The sequence below is a fragment of the Rhyacophila brunnea genome, unplaced genomic scaffold (assembly GCF_057557595.1).
Source record: "Rhyacophila brunnea isolate RB1 unplaced genomic scaffold, BYU_Rbru_1.0 scaffold_24, whole genome shotgun sequence".
Classification (NCBI taxonomy): Eukaryota; Metazoa; Arthropoda; class Insecta; order Trichoptera; family Rhyacophilidae; genus Rhyacophila; species Rhyacophila brunnea.
Window position 1 is genome coordinate 20,946,219 of NW_028232904.1, and position 22,102 is coordinate 20,968,320.

The 22,102-nt window shown below is 37.4% G+C and overlaps 1 protein-coding gene across 1 annotated transcript; it reads left to right on the forward strand.

The window, feature by feature from the left end:
- Positions 1-634: 634 nt before the first annotated feature.
- Positions 635-20,333, forward strand: Cad96Cb (protocadherin Fat 4-like Cad96Ca). The gene is made up of 11 exons (XM_085951629.1): positions 635-680; positions 6,322-6,411; positions 9,408-9,607; positions 11,725-11,925; positions 12,827-13,054; positions 13,598-13,789; positions 14,469-14,645; positions 15,228-15,371; positions 15,854-16,113; positions 19,428-19,548; positions 20,304-20,333. The coding sequence occupies exons 1-11, from the start codon at positions 635-637 to the stop codon at positions 20,331-20,333; spliced, it is 1,689 nt and encodes a 562-aa protein (XP_085807755.1).
- The last annotated feature ends 1,769 nt before the right edge of the window (positions 20,334-22,102 follow it).

A 22,102-nucleotide genomic window follows, 5' to 3' on the forward strand; every position in this document is an offset into this window, starting at 1 on the left:
AAACTGAGAATATGACGGCGAGGAAACTGCGTAACCTGATATGATTGGGCTGTCCGCTTATTCCAACCAGCTGCACCACCTATTATATTATGTTTTAAGAGCTTTGACCAAATGACGCGTGTCTCCCCGCGATTCGCCGGAGTGCATGTGTACAGCTCAACGAGGTCACCTGTGTCTAGACCGCGTGCGAGAAGTGACACGCTGCGATGACATGTGGACGGCTCAATGAGGTCTTATGTACCTGGAATCCGCGCGAGTTTCTACGCGCGAGTCAAATCACGTCATCTGGACATGGTCTAAGTCAGTGCTGTGAGTGTCAGTGCCAAAGCATGTGAATAGATTTTCACCACAGGGCATCCCTAGAAAAGGGGAAATGGAGTCCATTCTACCATCCCCACGTTTGGTGCCCTGGTTTGTTGAGTCTCATTTGAGGAGAAATGAGCTTATACTGAGGCCAAGAACAGGATGGGTACAATGGGTAAAAGATTATTTGATATCCTCCTCATGGGAAGAAGCGATTCGCAGCTCTGAGATGAATGTGATGTTTTGGAGGACATTATACATATATCAGTACAGTGCCCTACATATTATGAAAGACACAGAGTACAGCCACGAATTGCGGATATCTTTGAAAATGTCGACGAATTTAAAGGTGCCCTGGCAAGCCGTACCGTGCAGTGGTAAGACGGTAGATCTTGGCAAAATTGTACAGCTCTTTAACATAATTGGAGTGAGGACCTGATCGGCAGATCCGCTTCTAGATGAGAAGAGGCGATATGACAACGAGTCGCAGTCAAAGCCTCGGTAAAATCATAAAAAAAATAAATGTTAGGTCAAAATAACAATATGTGACGCCCTGAGTCAATCGTCGTAACTCACCTGTCTTAAAAATGGCTATCAAAATGGCAGCGACCGAATTGACATGAATAATTTTTCACTTGTAACGGCCGGCAATTAAAAGCGAGACTCCGGAAAGTTACCTGCTACTTTGCCCGTAACATACTAAACCTGCTACTTCACTAGTATAATATATTAATATATTATATTAAGCTAGGTACTCACTTGAAATTCAAATTGACCGAAATCCAATGTCTCATCTTCTAGGCATTCAAAGATTCAAATAACGTTATAATGATCTCTCTTATTGGTCGTTCCCTCATGACTGAGGATAGTGACCACCTTGGAATTTTGTCATCATTTTGTTGAGCGATCAAGACTTTCCACCCCTCTCGATCGCTTCAGCGCGCCGATGTTCTTCCTCTGGTTTGCCTTCCCCAGTCTCTCTACGTCAAGGTTTTGCGAACCTTTTTACGTACGCGTGTCAACATTTTCAAAACACCCGGCAGGAATCGAATCTTCATCGCAGCGCATTGTCCACTATGCTACGAGGTGACATACTAATAACGACAGATTTTAGCTATTGGTATTTTAATACCTGCTCATCAGCGTTCTTCCAGATCAAGCTACTATTGGCAATCGGTTTTTGTTTATTAAATCAAAGTAGGTATCTACTACTTCAATTACTAACCGACGTCACGGATTTTTCCAATATTTTATGATGTAACTTACTCGTACTTGCTAATAATTTTTAATTAACTATTTCTTTTATTCAACGAATTGATTTAAGAATGTACCATTCTAATTATTGAACATACATAATTTTTAAAAACACTTCTGAGAAATTATATTAAGTATTAATTTATTATTAACCAATAGAAAAAGAGTACGAAAGAATGGTACATTCATAAATCTTGTGAATTATTCGTTGAATAAAAGAAATAGTTAATTAAAATAAATTCTATTGTTTGGTGGTTCGTTACGCACAAATTGACGCCAGAATTGCTCCGATCAGGTGAGGCATTCTCTCGCTACAGTGGTCTCAAGCATTGTTAAATTATTATAAATCGATCAAAATCAGAGGCTTCCCCCGCCGCCTGTTAAGGTCAGTGCCATAATAATATAATATATACGAAGCATAAAACCTAAAGACTGACGTATGCAATTTAAATTAAGCGTGCTTATTCTTAAAATGTTTATTCTTGAAAAGTATCTGCCTGCAAAATTATTTATACAATGTGATCTGTCTGCATAAATTTTGTCGTTTCCATTGGTTCGATTGGTAAATATTATTGGTACAAATTTTTCGTAATTATTTATTAATATTATATATATATTACACTCTTATATTTATTTGTAAAACTTTTTTGTTATAACTTTTTTTAGAAATAAAATATTCGCGTGCCATGCGAAATCATGTCGCGTGCCACGAGTGGCAGTCGACCAGCTACGTGAGATAACCACACATCACAAAAAAGTTTCTCTTACTTACTTGGCTAACACAAAAGGGGTCGCTATCAGCGCTTCATAATATTATGATGCCGAATGCCGACAACTCAATAATTAAGTATTCATATATCAATAATCGAATGGGTTATGAAGCAGACAAGAGTACGCGATGTAATAGACGTTGCCAAACAGCTGAAATGGAGATGGGCGGGGCACATTGCTCGCCGAAAGGAAAGCAAATGCCGTCATCCAGTGGTACCCAAGGGGTACGAAACGGCCACAGGGTCGCCCTAAAAGCCGCAGGATTGACGAACTGGTAAAGTTCGGCGGAAATACGTGGCAGCGAACGACACAGGACCGAGAGAGATGGAGAAAGCTTGGGGAGGCCTTCATCCAGCAATGTCAATAATTAAAAATCGTTAAAAATACAAGGAAAACCCTCAATTTTACCCCGCTGAACACCATTTGGGAAAACGCTGCTGTTGATTACCAGTTTGCCTCCTGGGGTTCTGGTCGAGGGGCCCGTTTTATATTGTGGGGGCCATGCCTATTTATCTACTTTTTGAAGTTATACTTTTTAAGGCGCGTTTAGAAAATCAGATCAGAGTGTATTTTTGGCGTGTGACATGTAACACATAATTTATTTTTTCACACGAAAAAAAACGCATTCGATTGGATCCGAACCACCGATTGTTCGGTTATCAGCCGAACACACTACCTTTACGCCACAGTATGATACTGCAATCGTGGCGATTATACAGTATAATATTATAGTTTAAAATTGTTCCGTTGCCTAGGCAGCGAATTTATTATTGTCGGCCATTTGAAATTCCTTACGTAAACAAACTATTAAACGTCATAGCGGCAGTTGTTACTTTAAAAATAAAAAAAACGATAAATAATTATATAATTTAGTAATATATAAGTTAAAGTGTATAGAAATAAACCAACGGCGGGCCCTTAGCGTACATAAATGAAACTGCAAATAATTTTCAACTGTATGTTGAATGAAATTACGGCCGCGTTGTCATTCGGAGAGCGATAGTCGAGGCGTCTGCACGTCGATTCGTTTTGTCGTGGTGTCGGATAAAAATATTCTTAAATCGTGTAAAGATGACTAAAAAACTTTACGTATTTACTTAAAAAAGAAAACATGTCAATGAATATACTATTATTATTACGAATATAATAATAAACATAACATAAAAAGGACGCATGTTGAACTTTTATGACAAATTATATTTCTTTTGGCTTCCGTCATTTGCACCCGCGACCCGCATTCCGCGCATCGCCTAGTCACGATCTTTTTAGATCATGCCTCAGCTGAGGTATAGCCTTAAGAGCTAGTCAAAGAATCTAGTTTATCACAAGTTTTGATTTTGTTTTGTTACTCCAAAGAAGTATAACTTCTAATGCGCGTACATAAGTTCATACACCGATGTTTTATTTCCTTATTTCGCGCGGAAGAAGTCTCAGGTTATAGGTAGCTATTTGATGAATAAAAATATGGCTTACACCAGGAAGTATAGTGGTCAAAGAATCACTCGTGAACATTTCCAGCTAGGCCCAGTATATTAATGAAAAAGTGCTTCTTTTAAATATTATTGCGAAACGTCATTCGTTCTGCAGGCTTGGTAAGTGGAAATTGCAAAAAGTCTTCAGAAAAAAAAAGAAAATTTCTCTGTTTTGCAATAGTTAGTTGTTATTATACAAACCGACTGACTAACTTAGAAGATTGGCATCAGTAATTAAACATTATATTACGTCTTCCTCTATGAATTGTCTATTCTCCATAGACAATAATATTTCCATGAAACATTTTTTTTTGATAATGTCTTTAGTTTGCTGCTAAAGTGCTAATGACTACCAGCGCAACTATTCTATATACAAGGCGGCTATCGACAGTTAAAGTGATGAATACTGTCACTTTGTCTGTCTGTCTATAGGTACGTTGTGGAGATCTGACAAAAATAATGCACACTTTGTCAGTTATATTTATTTGTTTTCATTGAACTAAGAAGACAAATTATTGCAGGTGATTTTTAAAATTTGATTAAACCCTGCCTAAAACAAATCAGTGGATCTATCCTACACACAAGGCGGCTATCGATAGTAATTTATCATATGTATGTATTGAGAAGTGTAATTTTTACAATCAGTTAACCGTCTAAACCAGTGGTTCTCATGTGCGGCCACCAGAGGATTTTGCTGCAGCCACCAGCGCTTTACAGAATAAAATCTCAAAAAAATATTTATAGTAATTACAAGATAAAAAGAACTTTTTATATAGGTACAACGTTTTTAAATTTTCTGTTGAATCATATAAACTTGACTTGACTAGCTTTAACGTTCAAAAATATTTGTACTTGATAGAAATACTGAATAGATATAGAATACTGAAATGTCATTTTGACCTACGTATATATTAATAATTTAGTTGCTAGGACCCCAGACCCCTATCAACCAATAATAGTGTTTTAATTTTTATGGATTTCTTCAGAAATAACTTTTCATACAAAACAGAATTAACTGGAAATGAATTCAATTCTAGATGGCTAACAATATTAAAAGAATGCATTATTCTAAAAATTTCAAATGTCTAGCTAGTCGGGAAGTTAGGTAAAAATCAATTGCGAGATTTGTACCGGACAAATAAGAATACGACCTAATAAAAACGTTATAAAATTATGAAATTGGTTGAATACACATGACTTGTCTTAAATTTCTTTCCAAGATCAAATGATCCATTGTGTTTTTGTGATAAGATCATGTGTATAATAGTCCGTTTCTGAGAATAAAGTCAATTCAAAAAATTGGCAACAATCGGTTTATTAACATTGTCGATTTGTCCTATTACTGTATACTGTGAAAGATCGTTCAGTGTAATGCACTTCATAAAAAAATAAATATCGAAGCCAGTTGACAGATTGATGTACTTAAACTTAGAAGCAGCCATGCGGCTCGCATTGGAAAAAAGGAGTATTGAGGAATTTCATTTGCATTATTTTTAAATAAATAGATATGTACTAAAATGTTCATATGTTTTATTAAATTAATGTACTTCTCTATAAATAAATTGATCCATATTGTTAGTAAATAAAATTTAGCTTTAATGTTTTCAATCACAAAAAAGTGAAATTTGGTGCGGCCACCAGACGTTTCCATAGAACTGTCAATGTCAATTGTGCGGCCACAGTTAAATTTCACGTGAGAACCACTGGTCTAAACTGTCTTTCTCGCTCTAAAAATTAACATAACCAAGAGACGGGCTGTTAAAACAGACTTTTAGACAGTTTAGACGGTTAACTTATTGTAACAATTATACGGCCTCAATACATAAGTATGATTAACTACCGTCGATAGTCGCCTTGTTTATATCATAGCTTCGCAGGTTAAGCTAGGATTATCCAGTCAGTGACGTACCGTGGGGATACGCAGGGACGGATTAACTAATTTTAACAATTGCACTGGCTCGATACATGAATATGATAAACTACCGTCGATAGCCGCCGATAGCATCCTTGTGTATAGAATAGATGCGCTGAGGGTATTAATCCGTGCCCGCCTAACTTACTATAAGATAATATACCATCATAAATCGTCAAGTGTTCGAATTTAGAACTAATCTCATCTCAGTATAAAAAATATAAAATGATATGTCAAATGTTAGCATGTGGTGCCCTCACTCAGTGGAAAATTTATACTGGTGGATCTACTTTCGGTACAAGTCGGTTATGTGGAATACAGCGGCAAACACATTTTGAAAATGGCCGATATACTGGATTATTTGTTAGGTTAACCTTAACCTAACAAAACCTAACCTAGCCTAACCTAACCTAAACTAACCCAAACTAACAAATACTCCAGTATATAGGGTATTTTCAACATGTGTTTGCTGCTGTATTCCACATAACCGACTAGAACCCTACTTTCTGTGTGCACGCATTGAAAATGCTATCTCAACAAAACCATTTAAAACTAAACTGACGAAAGATTGAATAAAAAAAATAACCTTGATTTTTATGTTGTTTTCAGCGGTTTCGGACAGCCGATGTTACCTGGAGAGTGGCGGATCCGTGGAGAGTTTCTTCGTCAGCGAAGATCTACCAGTCGGTGCTGTAGTCGGTAAGTCCTACATCTTGTAATAGTTTCTCCAGCATGTTCTACCACTAGACATCTATGCAGGACTTCATCTTCAATCATTGCCTATCACGTCACTCTGACAGATCTATTTACACACGAGACAGACTCTTAAGTTTTTACCAGCATGGGTTTTTCATTTTTTTTTGACTAAACAATTCACAGAAAGAATGGAAAACTGGACTACCTAAAAGTTCCCTACATACCAATCCACCTCGCACCACACTAGGTCTTGATCAAGCCGTCAGCTGAATGCAGAACTATTCTAACTCACATTTGAAATATTTTACAGAACTGATATTTGAAACATCCTATTTAAGATATTTTTATTAATTAATTATGCACACATTAAATTTATGCATTTATACATCATTTTTTTCATCAATCATCATCATCAGCCTGTATCTATCCACTGCTGGATGAAGGCCTCTCCAAGCTGATTCTACTTCACTCGGTCCTGTGCGTTGCGTTGCCACGTACCTACTTCCGCAGAACTTTATTATTTCATCGATCCAGCGGCCTCTAGGTCTACCTTCCGAACGTTTTGTACCTCTTGGGTACCACAGTATGACTAGATTTGTCCAACGATTGTCCCTTATTCGAGCTATGTGTCCAGCCCATTTCCATTTGAAGTCTTCAGCGGATTCTAATCATCAATAGTTTTATTAAAATATGATGTATACATTTTATCTTTATAAATAATACATAATTTATGTAGGTTGTTTCAAAGAACTCCCTCTTAAAATATTTCAAATGTGAGTTGGAATTTCTGCATTCAGGCCTTACTTTTGAACGTGAATCATCAGTCGTTGTTTACGCCTGGAAATGTCTCAGGAGCGGACACCCAAGACTGAGGTCACCACGCACTCAAGTATGCTTTGACTGAGTTTACTGAGACGTAATCTAATAAAACGTGCCCATAGCAGAGAGGAGCATGGAGAATTAACAACAATAAACGATTATAATTGATTTACATATTATGTAAAAATAGAGTTAAAACAATACAGATATACTAAAATACGAGGGTGGGTCAATAATTCCTTAGAAAAAAGCATTAAAACAGTTTTGATCTTTGTATTTTTTTTTTATTTCTCAACATAATCTCCTTGGAGCTCAATACACTTGGTTAGACGTTTCTCAATTTTTTTTAAACCGTCAGAAAAATAAGTTTTCGGAAGGTCCTCAAAATAAGCATTTGTCCGATCGATGACTTCTTCATTTGAAAAAAAACGTTGTCCACTTAGCAATTTTTTTAAGTTTGGGAAAAGGAAAAAGTCACTGGGGGCTAAATCTGGCGAATACGGTGGGTGGTCGACCAATTCGAACTTCAATTCTTCAATTTTAGCCATTGATCGTAAACATGTGTGAACACGGGCATTGTCCTGATGAAAGAGGATTTTTTTCCTGTTTAAATGAGGCCGTTTTTCTTCAATTTTGTTTTTTAGCTGGTCCAATAAAGATGCATAATAATCCCCTGTTATTGTTTTTCCTTTTTCCAAATAGTCAACGAAAATAATTTCACGTGCATCCCAAAATACAGTAGCCATAACCTTACCAGCTGATTTTACGGTTTTCGCCTTCTTTGGACATGGTTTGCCTTCGCAATCCACTGCTTTGACTGTTCTTTCGTCTCGGGAGTATAGTGGTGTATCCATGTTTCATCTACAGTCACAAAGCGACGAAAAAATTTATCCGGATTGCGTTGCATGAGCGACAACAAGGCTTTAGAGGCCACCACCCTATTGCGTTTATTGTCGACTGTGAGCAAACGCGGCACCCATCTTGCAGAAATATTTTTCATGCCCAATTTGTCATGTAAAATAGAAATGACGCTACCTTTTGAGATCCCTGTAACCTCAATTATCTCACTCAACTTTAATCTTCGGTCACTTAACACCATATCGTGGATTTTATTGATCATTTCTGGTGTAGTCACCTCTACAGGACGTCCTGAGCGTGGTTCATCCTTTGTTGATGTACGACCACGTTTAAATTCATTTAACCAGTTATAAATAGTTGCAAGTGAAGGAGCAGATATGCCGTGAACTAAATCCAACTCATTTTTTATTTCCTTTGCTGTTAACCCTTTTATATTAAAATGTTTAATAACAGCTCTAAACTCAATTTTCTCCATTTTCCATTTTTCCATTTTCCACAAGCAAATTTTTTTTTTAAATGTACGAGAAACACACAACAACCCGACCAATCTGATTGAAACTTCGCAGCATACTGAATCGGTAGTGCCGCTGCATGAAAACAAACCGCTTACAGTACTAGTCGCGCCACCTGTCGGCTTTTCTAAGGACTTATTGACCCACCCTCGTATGTGAAGAGATTTTCACGTCCGCAATAAGACGCCGCATTTTTTTAAAATCATTATAATAGTTGGCCTTTGTGTGATAGTCGGACGGCCCAATAGGCCCAACAGTAATTGTTTGGACCGACTAGAGTCATGCTGTTTGCATATTGTAGGTTCTCCGCCACAAGAATCTAATCGATTAAAACTGGACTATATGGGTCTATACAATGATGGACTATACGATGGTCGCGCGAGCGTCACGGGTCCCGGGTTCGTATCCTGGGTCTGGCAAGTACACATATTGTTTTTCAATTTGTGTATGAGTCAGAGTATGGACCTAATAGGTTGAGCAAGTGGCTGACATCCATTTCTCGTAAAAACCCATATGATCTTATTAGGATCAGGCAATATGGTATCATAACTCGTTGTATTTGCCAAATCGAAGGTCGAAGAAAATGGGGAGGACCCATTTTCAGGTGGATGAACCAAATTAAGTGTGTCGAGGGTTTATTACTGCCACGAACCCTACTATGGCTGAGCTGCTGCCATCTTGAGTTGTCTACACTGATTGACAAAAACAAAGGCACGAGAAAGTCAGTTTTTGAATAACTGCTCTTGAGATATCACAACTTACGTTCCGAATCATTTTATAAAATTGGTCAATGAATGTTCAATCTTTCAGGAATCCTTGGCATCCACGGAGACCCTCGAGAGCTGGTTGGCAACATCGCGCTAAGCCTCAAGGAAGCTGACAGTCCCGTCAGGATCGCACCGGGAACCAAGAACCTAACTTTAGCTAGGCCGCTAGACAAGGAAGGGGTCCTTGGGCCTTCTTCTGTATATGTCAATGTAATCTGTGATAGAAAACGGACCACGGATCCGGTAAGTACATTTTATTTCTTTGACAAAAATGTATGAAATATGAAATATGAGACCACTTGCACACACTAACCACCTGTCACAACAACGTAAAAATTGAACATCCCACTAGATCAGTGGTGGCGAACCTATGGCACGCGTGCCACGAGACGCGAAATGATTTTGCATGGCACGCGTTTGAAGAGAAAAAAATACATATAATAATAATAAATGACAGATTGCATTGTATAAAAATAGCAGGTAAATACTCTTCAAGAATAAGCATTACGTTTAATGTAAATATATAATTGCATAGGTTGGTCCTTATGCTTTATGAGTCATATATAACATTATCGCACTAACCTCATCAGGTGGCAGGAGAATCCGCGCCGCGAACCTAGATTTACAATGCTTGAGACCACCGTAGCGAGAGAATGCCTCATCCGATTGGAACGATTCTGGTGTCAATTTGTGCGTAAAGAACCAAACTAATTAATACATTGAAAAACAATCTCATTTCTACCCACAACAAAATAACTGCACCAAATAAGAAACAAAAACTTGGTGAAGCTAGTAGTACTAATTCTGGCAGACAGTTTCAAAATTAGTGGACCGAAATGTATGGCATAATTGAAAAAGTGGTAAAGCTATATGTGTGCTATGTTCTGTGAGTGGTATCTAGGACATTTGTATACATAAGTCAACTGTTGTTTGGAAAATTAGATAGGTATTACAAACAGACCTAATCATATAAATTTTCCACCTGTGGAATATAGTGGTGAAAAAATACACACGCCCAAATTTTGTGGTTATTTAAAAAATATTCATTGGAATTTAGCAATACTGGATGACAACTTATATTATTAGTTACTGGGTGACAATAACTATTGGTTGCATTATGTGACGCTCTGGTGCTAACACTATGTTTGCTTTGTTCACAAAAACCCTTCTGAGAATTTCTATTTTTTGACTTATCTGGTTTTACATCCCGATTCCGAGCATATTATCATCGCGGTAAAGTAAATGATATATTCTTACTTTACACTTTGGCAGGTGTCAAATCCGAAGCAAATGCGATATGAGCTTCTAAGCTCCACCTTGCCTTCGTTATTACGGTGACTAAACCAATTATACCAGACGTTATTGTTGGCAAAGCCTTTCATTCTAATTAATCTCTGGTAGTTAAATATTCCCACTTTTAGAAGTTATCCCTTTGACAGTTCATTGGCTCCACGTCTTCTGATATATTCCCCAATTAGCTTTTTTGCTACATATCACATCAAGCAATATGTTTTCACAGCGTTAGAAATGGATAATTTTACGAACCGGAGCGCTCGATAATTTTCCGAAAATATTAACATATTTATGTAATAATTTTATGAAAGTGTTATATAAAATAGTGTATGTATTCGATTTTTTGTTATATACCTGCCAAGATTAGACGGTTTAATGGGCCAGTTTTGTGTCATGTGAGATTTGGGCATAATCGGCAAGGTTATTATATAAGACAATAATTGAGGTTTACGTTACGTCATAAATATTGTTTTTTTTAATATGATTCCGATAAGTTTCGTGTAAACTTTAAAAATTATAAGTATTTAAATATGTAAATGATTATATTACTTTTTAATAATTCATGAATTGTAATACAACTTTTATTTTTCTACGAGACGGAGCGATAATCTCGAGGATTTCACGAACAGGAGCTGTGCTCCGGTGCGTTCCAGTCCATTTCGAGCGCTGTGTTTTCATTACAACTGCTCGGCACGTCAGACAGTTGAAAAATAATATTTAGGAAATTTTGGCACGCGTACGTAAAAAGGTTCGCCAACCCTGCTATACAACGTGTAGGTAATTTCGGATGATACCACACACCACGGAGTTCACACCGTTCACTCTTCACTTCCCCGGCAAAACCATATAGCCAGACTGTCCACGCTTTGATTCTGGCAATGGATATCAGTAATCAACAGCTATAATCACTTACTCAGATGCACAACCTTGACCCATCCACACTAAGGTTGTCGTAGATATGTCGACTTACATTAAATAACTTTCTGTCAGTTCCATTTCAACGCTCTATGCATCTGCAGCATTGTATATTGTAATTCCTCGTCTCATGTCATGTTTGTTATTTCCAGGGTTTCGAAATCCCCGTCTCAATCCGCGTGACGGACGCGAACGACAATGCCCCCGAGTGGATAGGTGCCCCCTACCGGCTGCGGCTGGGCGAGGTCACCGCCCCCGGGACGAGGGCTCTCCAGGCCGCCAGGGCCACCGACAAAGACCAACAGGGCCCCTTCTCTACTGTTGAATACAGGGTACTGCCTGGACCACATGCTGTAAGTTATCACGCTATCTACCGAAGGGTAGTTCATAAGTTAACCACCTTTTTTAACACTACAACAGGTCATGAGTTGTTCCAACTACAGTAGTCAAAATCACACTAGAGAAAATCACATAGGTATATGTAGCTATATTTATTGTGATCAGAATCTCTGGCATGATATGCTAGTGCCTTACGTATTGGCACTGACGTCCCTAGACAAAATGCCGCCCCTAGGCAGCGTCAAAAAGCCGCCCCATTTTTTATACCCTTACATGACCCTTACATGACTCCATTATCTAAGAAATGTGTTGTATTGATACGTCATCACTAACAAAATATACACCAATAAAGCATACAAAATTAAATTTAGATATAAAAAGCGAATAAACATAATTAAGTTAGACATTTACCCAAATTATCAAAGTCTGATGTCGTATTTGGTTGATATTTCTGACACATTTGGTTTGTACCATTTAGCCAATACACAGATTTGTTATTTCCACACGATTTTTACAAAGCTATTATTGTAGGTAGGTACAACAGTAAACAAAATATTTTTAGCTATTTTTATAAGTATATCAAATCTTGATTTGCCGCCCTTCGAGTAACTGCCGCCCCCAAGCGACGCTCAATCTGCCTACCCCCACGGGACGTCACTGCGCATTGGGCTACATCTGCGAGGACCGTAGTCTGCTTCTAATAGATATATTTGTGAGAGTATTGTTACAAAAATGTTTAAATATAAATAAAAATGGATGTACGCGAAATTGCTGAAAATGTGAGAATATCAAATAAACAAATGCAATAATATCCTTCATGAAAAAGTTGATTTCATTCTTCAACTCCTTACCTCTTATCTCAAATTACAGTAAAATTATAGATACCTATTATTGTAATTTTTCAAAAATTTGCAGGACTATTTCTCGTTTGTCAACTCGTTAGAAGGCACCTTGGTCCTCCGCAAGGCTTTGGACTACGAGACCCTGCCCAACTTCACCATAGCACTGAGGGCACAAGATCAGGGAACGCCGCCCAAGCACACCGACACCCTGCTGCACGTAGAAGTCCTAGACTCTGACGATCAAAACCCCAAGTTCTTGGACGATAGATACTCCGCCGTACTGCCAGATGGAGTCAATAAGGTTGGAAGATTGTGTCGTTACTAATATTAACACAATTAGGTTTTTTAAGACGCCAGGATTGGAAACCATCCTTCGTGATCAGGCAAAAATGTCTCAAGAGCAGAAGTGACCTACGAGTTTCAAGAGAGTGTAAAATGGGCATGCCTTGTAGAAAGGCAGCAGGAAAGTAATCATTTGACGAATTAAAAGGAAAATAGTTATATGTTTTAAAATAAAGACATTGAAGAAATTTCTTCTGGACATGCTCTAAACTAAGTTTGTAGGAAACTTTATAAAGGTCATCCCATAAATCCACCATATATCTAGCTAGATCTTGAGTATGGTATTTAATAGCCTTTTCAAGAATACAGGAATCTAGTTGGCTTGGAGAAAGATTGAGCATATTGAGACTCTTTTGACGCATCTGTAGTACGTGACCATCTGTTGGATGTTAAAGTCACAACACCACACACAACACCCAGGACCTAGAAAACGTTCTCGATGCATCAGTAGCATGTGGACAAGCCAGTCATATTTCTTAATTCATACTGTAACGTGTTTTAGGGAGCCCACGTGAACATATCTCCGCGTGAGATATCTGCCATCGATCAGGATGTGGGAATCAACGCGCCCCTCTTCTACTCCTTCAACATTGATCACCCGAGCTTCACCATCAACAGGGATACGGCCAGAGTCACCGTCACCAGAGACATTGCTGACGATGACCTTCTTATGCCGGTTACTCTGGTCGTTAGGGTATGTGATCCTTACCATTAATTGTATTATCCTGATAATTGCTGTGTCACTATTACTTGAATGATATGACTGACAATGAATATTCACATCTTTACAAAACCTTCTCTTATAACTTTATATTTTGATTCATTTCTTAATCTACCTCACAGAATGTGCCACCTCTCAGCAATGCATTACCTTTCAAATGTCACGTGGAGTCACTGGGATCTGTCATCATCTCTGTCACTCGCCAGTCTTCTCGTGTATTCTTGCATCATGAGAGTATGCCATACCTCCTTGGTATAAATAAGCCATGTTGATTGTATTTAGGATGTTGGAATATGGTTGTCTTTATGTTGATTTTTAAACCAAAGTGAGACGAATTGTTATGCAACTAATGATCGTCTCTTGAATGCCTCCGATTGAGTAATCAAGCAGGACAGTATCATTGACATACTTAAGGTCCCTAATTTATACTGTAGTCAGGTGATAGACTTTTGTAGCATAAAGTCGAACAGTATGAATAAAAGAAATGTAGCAAGGACACAACCCTGTCTGACTCCTTGATAGGACAACTTTTCTTGACAAACCATGTCTTATGGATGGAATAATCAATAGTCTTAGTAACCTTTATACCAACTTAATTTCATTTTAATATAATTTATCCGATATATCGATAATTGTTACGTATATTTTACAGGCAACGCAGTATGATAATCCTGACAGATACGCCCTGGCAACACTTACCATCAGCAAGCAATCGGTTGCAAGGCAAGCTGTCCACTTCTCCCAGAAGAACTACTACGCTACGGTGCTGGAGAATCTCCCTGTTAATTCTGTCCTCATGACACTTAACACAAATAGGCCCAGAGATCGGGTAAGCCTTGATAGTTTTAATGTAATTAATTCATCAAATACTGTCAAACACATAATAAAAGAGTAAACGAAACAGCAAGCCCACAGAAAGAATCCCATTTTATTATCGCATAATAATATTACAGTTTAACTTTTTTCTTACGTATAGAAAATATATTTAAATAATTCATAGTCTTAACCGTTTCTATGCCTCATGGCAGTATCTGACAGGCCATAGATTTTTAACGACACATGTTGAATGTAGAGCGAAGCTCTTTCTAAAATCACTGTAGGACCCTTGTAGGACCAATATTTTATGGCAGTGTTTCATAATTATTCAAACAGATGTCATTGTGTACAGTGGCTAGTAGTTTGAGTTTAAAGTCGGACGAGATAACTCACGAAATTTGGACGTCTGGCCTGTCGATCATGGCCTCATAGAGCGAGGAAACTCGCTGAAGCCTTAGAACAGGTTAATATACCTATCTATAGTTTTAAATCCTTTTTATTTATATATCAAATCTAATTTTGATACTGTCACAATATCAGAGCTCTATTTGATAGTTCACTCTCAAATGTATTAAAAATTATAATTTTATTTCAGAGTCTGAAGTACTTTGTGTCTGACAGGAAATTCCTGACAAAGTTTGCCATCAACACGGCTGGCGAGGTGGTTCTTCGGAAGAATTTGGATTATGAAGTCGATGACAAGTATACTTTCCAAGTCATGGTCACCGATGGACAAGCGGTATGTCAATTGCATATTAACATATTATTTTTCTTCATTTTCTGCATTCTTCACCTCAACATTAAGACACCCATTACTGTAATGTCACCTTATGCCGTGTCCACATTGGCAACAAATTGCTGCTAACCTTATTAAATTTTACGATAATTATCATAATTTATATGACCATAAATTATTTTTATCGAAATTTAATGAGGTTGCCAGCAACTACTTGTTGCCAATGTGGACACCGCTTTAGGTTACCCAGCCAGTTAATATGCACTTTGGCATTTTCATATTACGGCTATTCCTAGAATTCTTCTTGGAAATACACAAAACACTAGCAATTACAACATTGCATTTACACATCTGTGCAGCAGAAAAGAATGATTGCGTTAATGTATTAAACTTTTTAGTACCCATAAATATACCCGTAAACATTCAAGTTCAAGGTAAGATGGAGCATGTAAACTGGCCTTAATATCAATCTAATAAATTTCCAGAATGACACGGCGACAATCAATATAACCGTTCTAAACGTAAACGACTGGGATCCTCGCTTCCGCTATCCTCAATATGAATTCTTTGTGACTCCGACATCTGGGCTGGAAGACACGGATGAAGGGAGTATCGGGGGCCTGTCCAGTGGCGACGGAGGCCGCACGGCAGGTACGGGAGCTGCTGTACGGATTGGTAAAGTGGAGGCAGCCGACGGAGACAGAGGAGATTTTGTCTCGCTTACCCTCAAAGGAGCCGATGCAAGGTGACTAATTTGACAGTGATGAATTAGATTGGTATTATACAAAAAGCTATAATACGACGAGCGGCCAAGGACACTAGACCTGATGTAAAACCTATAATTAAAAATAATGGAATAATTTTTTAATACCTATTTAACATGACAACAGGTCACGTGGTTCAATAGTTTCCCAAACGATGTTACGCGATATAATGAAGCCGTAGAGTAGTTGTGAAACAATCACAGAACAACCCAGGCTTCACCAAATCACAAAGATATATTGTGACCATGGCCCCCACAAGGGGGGGGCTCACAGGGCTCTAGCCTGGGGGCCCGGCGTGGCTAGTTAAGTGAGATATAGTTACATACACGACAAGTTTGCTTTAATAATAAAAAAAAGTCGACTGCGGTGCTATTATAAAATATAAAGAATATTTACATGATTTGCGATGCAATTTGTTTTGATATGAAGGTTGATATAATTAGTTAAATGATAATAATTCATGTGTAAACTTTTTTTTATAATTATTTTTAGTGTGTTTCCTCCAATGACATTAATATGGACGAAGCATCTGGAAAATAAAATGACACTCACTTTGTGTCGGGTCTGCCGGATGGCGAAATTCATATTTTAATATCGGTATCCTACGCTCAAATGAACATTCTGCTTGCAAGCGGTGTGGCGACACCGCTGGGTCTGCCCATACAAAATTTCTGACTGTCAGGTTTCGACTCCGCCGTTATTATTGTGTTACAAAATGCCAATGTGCCTAGTTAAAAATTGTAAAAAAAATCTACTAAACACTCCAAGAAAGATGGGATATCACTTTTCATGTGTTAGTATTATTTATTATTGATAACCATTTTAAGATATTGATGAATGTTTATTCAATGCAATTAAATGACAGAAACCATTGGACAGACGCATGTGATGCGCTGGGCTCACTTGCGTCTAATCTCCGAGAAGTCGTAAGTAACCGAGAACTGTTTCTAACGCAATGACACTAATAAAGGTTATATTACTATAAATTCTCGAAGTTTGTATCGCATAATGGAAATGGATACGTCTATGGTCACGTGACGTCTACCTACACATCTGTGAATGACTTTCATGTAAAATTTCTCGTGCGCGCCGATATGAAGTGAGTTGTCCATTTAATATGTCATTGGTTTCCTCAATATAAAAACGGACATTTATCCAACAGGTATGTCGAAAGGTCACATGTTACTTGACCACCACAAAGGGGGTGGCGATTAGTGCTTCGTAATATGATGCTGAGTGGCGAGAACTCAATAAATCAAGTGTATTCATTTAAAAATACAATAATACACGAAAAACTCTTAATTTGCTCACAAAGAATCCTGGGGTTTCGCGGAATATCATTTGGGCAACACTAATGTAAAAAATCACACTGCCCTCCATCTTAGCGATAGGTAGGGGGGCCCTTCAAACATCCTGGTCTTGGGGCCGGCTTCCCGATGTGGGGGCCACGATTGTGACCTCACATGGAATCGAACCCAGAGTGGTTACATGTAAATTGAACATATTATGCAGATCTCCGTATCACATTTCACCGTGAGCTGTTGTACCAGAAATAGATAGTCGTATATCATTCAGATCAAAAAATGACATGTGGTTCGTGGAGCATTTCACCGTAATGTGATATTGCTATCAAATATCTGATAATAACCCTGTCATTATTATCAGATATTCGATAGGTACGAATTAATACTTACGAGCACCTACTTGCTAACTTAGTTTTGAATCAGCAGAACTGTATGATTGTACAGTCGAACTTGGTTATTACGATCACGGACATAGCGAGATCTCGGATGTAATGAGGAAACATTCGTTGACATTTTAGTTTATGATTTTCTCCATACATTTTATTCAGTTTTATAACGAGCTACTTATCGGATATACCAAGCAAAAGTTTTCTTAAAACTATGAATGTGTCGATCGTTTAAAAACATTTTCGACCCTAAGCAATAAAATCCGACAGTAGACCGATGCCGCCGAGATCGGATTACGTTTATGACACTAGTTAAGTGTCTAAGTACCTAATTGGTGTTTTCGCAGACAACAAAAGTATCCAGGCATATGGTTGAAATTGCATCTAAAAAATCCAAGCTGACGTCAGTAGGTACTATCACTTCCCTCCATTTTGGTAAGAGAATTTCTCAACTGTCACTTTGTGTTTTGTTTTCTTTTTTTATCGTCTGCATTTGGGATGAAGGTGGATAATTAAGGCACCGGAATTGTGATGGAAGCGGCGAGTTTATTTACGTTTATTATACTATATGGTTACATTTTTAATAATTTATTTGTACGGAGGGCGAAATGTACGCGTTCGCGATTTTGCTGCTTGTCGCGATCTGCGCGCCATCTTGTGATTTTTTCCAACGAAACCGTCGTCGAAAAGAAAGCGACGTTGCAAATCTCCAACGGTTAACAAAATTTACGGCATTGCCGGCTGGGCTCTTTTATTATTATTTATTTTCGTAATCAGCGCTTTATTATTTGTTGGCTTTGATACCGATTCGGGCGTCTCCAGATACACAAAGACATCCCCAAATGGGGACCATACGGGGGTGTCACAGTACCTACCAGCGTTCATTACAATAAACAACTTCTTTTGTAGTTTATGAATGCCATGCTTGTTTCGGGGAAAAATTCTAATTGTTTATGTATTTTTGTTTGAATTGCAACTTTTTGCGTTATGTGACCGCTCATTTAAAAATACCTATTCTCCGATATAACGAGTAACGCTTATAGCGAGCAAATTCAGTCGGTCCCATCTTCCTCGTAATAACCAAGTTCGACTGTATTTTTAATTCATTTACATACCAACCTATTTTCTTCTGTCTTTCCCTTCTATTCCCGTGGATTTTATTTCGTGTTTTTTAAATGTTTTATTTGGACATGAATTTGATCTCAATGTTATATGTACAGCCATCTGTTTCCAATACAATAGCTCACGGCGAACTGTGATACGGCCAACTGCATACACACAGTTTTCTATTGATAGTTACGCGTACTTACTTGCTAACCTATTTTTGAATCAGTCAGAATTCTATATACGATATGATTGTACGTATTTGTAATTTACTTACCTACCTATTTTCTTCTGTCTTTCCCTTGTATTTCGGTGTGTTTTATTACATATTTTTTAAATGTTTTATTTAAACTTATTGATATATTATGATATCAATGGTACAAGACAGCCATCTGTCTGTACATGTACAGAGATGACAGATGCCAATACCTTACACATAGGATTACAAAGACCAACGGGTGATTACATTATATATTTCATTTATCTTGCTTGTTCTTTCAGTCTTTTCCAAATCGACGAGCAGGGCGAAATAATCCTGAGAGAAAATGCACTGGCTCTGGTTAACTCCTCAGTGGTCCATATCGTGGCCATGGCGACAGACTCTGGCACCCCTCCAAGACAGGTCAGTGACACACTGGGTACTATAATAAAACAGAGGTTTAGATTTCGCGGAAGCTAACAAAAGACTTATTTATTAATTAAACTATTCTTTACTCAATGAATAAGTCACAAAATTTTTGAATGTAGAATTAGTTATACATAAATTTGAACACTGCAGAAACAGTTAAGTTCAGCAGTTAAGACGCAATTGTATGGCACATACGGTTTAATTGGTAAATTATAAGGCTCGGATTCCAATGAATATGCATTCTGTACCAATATTTTTCGAATCGGTATGTTTCTGAGATGTTCAAATTAAGTGGCTATACTTTTCAGTGGTCTGAAGGAATGATTTGGATGCTGGGGGGGGGGGGGTTATGACAAGGATGCCAGGCACTGACCTTTTATGATGCTGAGGCTGGCTCTGGTTGTCACTCCTGGTCGCACCACCTCGCATGTTACTGTTTATTGAGTCAACCTGTGTGCGGCATTTGATGAAAATCAATGTCAAAAATGTTTTAGGTTATGGGTGTTTACAAGCACACGGTTGATGAATGACTAACTGTTAATATTAGGCAAGGATAATAATGTCAGGTGAGTAGGACTTTTATATTGAATTAGGGCTGCCCTTATTGACCTAACCAGTAAGCTTTATTTACGCTTAGAGATTCCAAACCGTGTTTAACTGAAACTGGTTGACTGAGAAATTCCCCATTTTAATGATTACCAAAAACCGCGTAATTTTATTCAGTTAATAATTGTTCAAATTGTCAATAGGTCTATGAGCCAAAGAATCTCTCTGGGTAAATTAATTGTAAAATCAATCAAGTATTAATTGTATATTTTCTAGTCATCGGTACCTGTGATAGTCCACTTCTCGGAGGAATTAATGTCCTCAACGAATGTGGCGTCTCTTCGAGGTAGCAGCTTACTCCTCATCATCACATTCGGAACAGTTCTTGGATTGTTGGCGCTAGTTATTATTCTACTTCTTGGATATATTTATAAAGTGTGAGTATTACGACAAATAAAAATAATATCAACGATACAATGTTCTCTGTCTTTTAGACATAGTGCAAACGCGACCACCTGTGACTGACTATATTGATTCTGCACTGCCAAAAACCCAACGATCGACAATACATAATATTTATGTAGATTCTGAAATACTAATTTTAAAATGTTGTCAAAAAATTAAATGATGATAACCATTTCAACTTTTGTAAGAATGCACAAATATAATATAGACATTTTATATAAGTAATTTATAATAAACCATTTCTTTTATTCAACGAATAATTCACAAGATTTTGAGAATGTAACATTCTATATTATACAAGATACAGTTATGTATGTTCAATAAGTAATTTAGTGAAACGTAAAATTCTTTACATATTTATGTTTACGTTAATTGATTTGCAAACGTGAACATACGCTATACAACCAATATATCTAGCGCCTGTACACCGAGAAGAGTGTACGGAGCTAAAGGAGGGCTTCATCCAGCAACGGATTAACCCCGCTGATGATTATGATGATAGATCACTGTGGGTTTTACTATACTAAGCGATGTAATGTAATAGCGCCTGTATACGTGCATGGATTTACTGGCAACAATAGCGTGTAATTTAAACTATTACAACAATAATTGTTTACACGTAATAATACTGACTGTCTCACCAATCTCATTCTACAAGCGTAAGCAAAACACATTGTTGTCATTGTATGGTGCTATTTTTATAGGTTGTGAAAATTGGTAAACATTAAAATGCTCTGCGCAGTGTAATTCATATTTTTTTCTGGCAGTTTTGCCACTATTGTTTTACTGCACATGCGCAGATATCACACAAGTTATAACTATCGCGTGAAAATTCAATAGCCAGTGAACATTTTGATCCATACATGCAGTCTTGCAATTTGCACGATAATACATGTTTACATTTGCATTTAATTGTTACTTTCGTGACAATATGTACTGTCACCAGTAAATCCATGCATGTGTAAACAGGCTATCATTTCAACGCCTTGACTGCAAAGAATGTTCAAGTGGACATACGTAAACTTGTATTATAAATAGACTTACCTGTACATTTATGTTACTAGCTGTCGAATTGCAAAACCTTTTTATCAGTTTGGTTTAATAATATCGAACATCAATATAATTCTGATACCATTACATATTATATTTTATCTATATCAATTTCTACTGGAAAATTATTGCAGGATTGCTTTTGTTTTAAAGATGTGTTTAGAATTTGATATGATATTTTAAAAGAATGACAAAATGGTTTCGCAGTTCTGATGTTGATTGGCTTAACCGTGGCTGAGCTCTGGTTAATCATTGAACTGGTCATGAGTCATTGGGACTTCGTGTGCTACTGTAGAGCCATATATTTGGATGACTGCACATGGGGGATCACAATAACTATAATATGGAAGATACACACCCCTGGTTTGAAATAAAGCTGTTGATGTTGTATAAAATGTCATTGTTATTTTCATAGCAACCGTTTGTAATTTGAATGTTTTGGCAGAGCTTGTCATCCTGGAAACAATAAAAACATTTATAAACAAAA

Excerpts from the sequence above, each read along its gene's own strand:
- Cad96Cb (XM_085951629.1), top strand. The coding sequence starts at position 635 with ATGTCGACGAATTTAAAGGTGCCCTGGCAAGCCGTACCGTGCAGTG. Across the intron at positions 9,608-11,724 it reads GAAAACGGACCACGGATCCG|GGTTTCGAAATCCCCGTCTC; the intron begins GTAAGTACATTT and ends TGTTATTTCCAG. Across the intron at positions 13,790-14,468 it reads CGGTTACTCTGGTCGTTAGG|GCAACGCAGTATGATAATCC; the intron begins GTATGTGATCCT and ends TATATTTTACAG.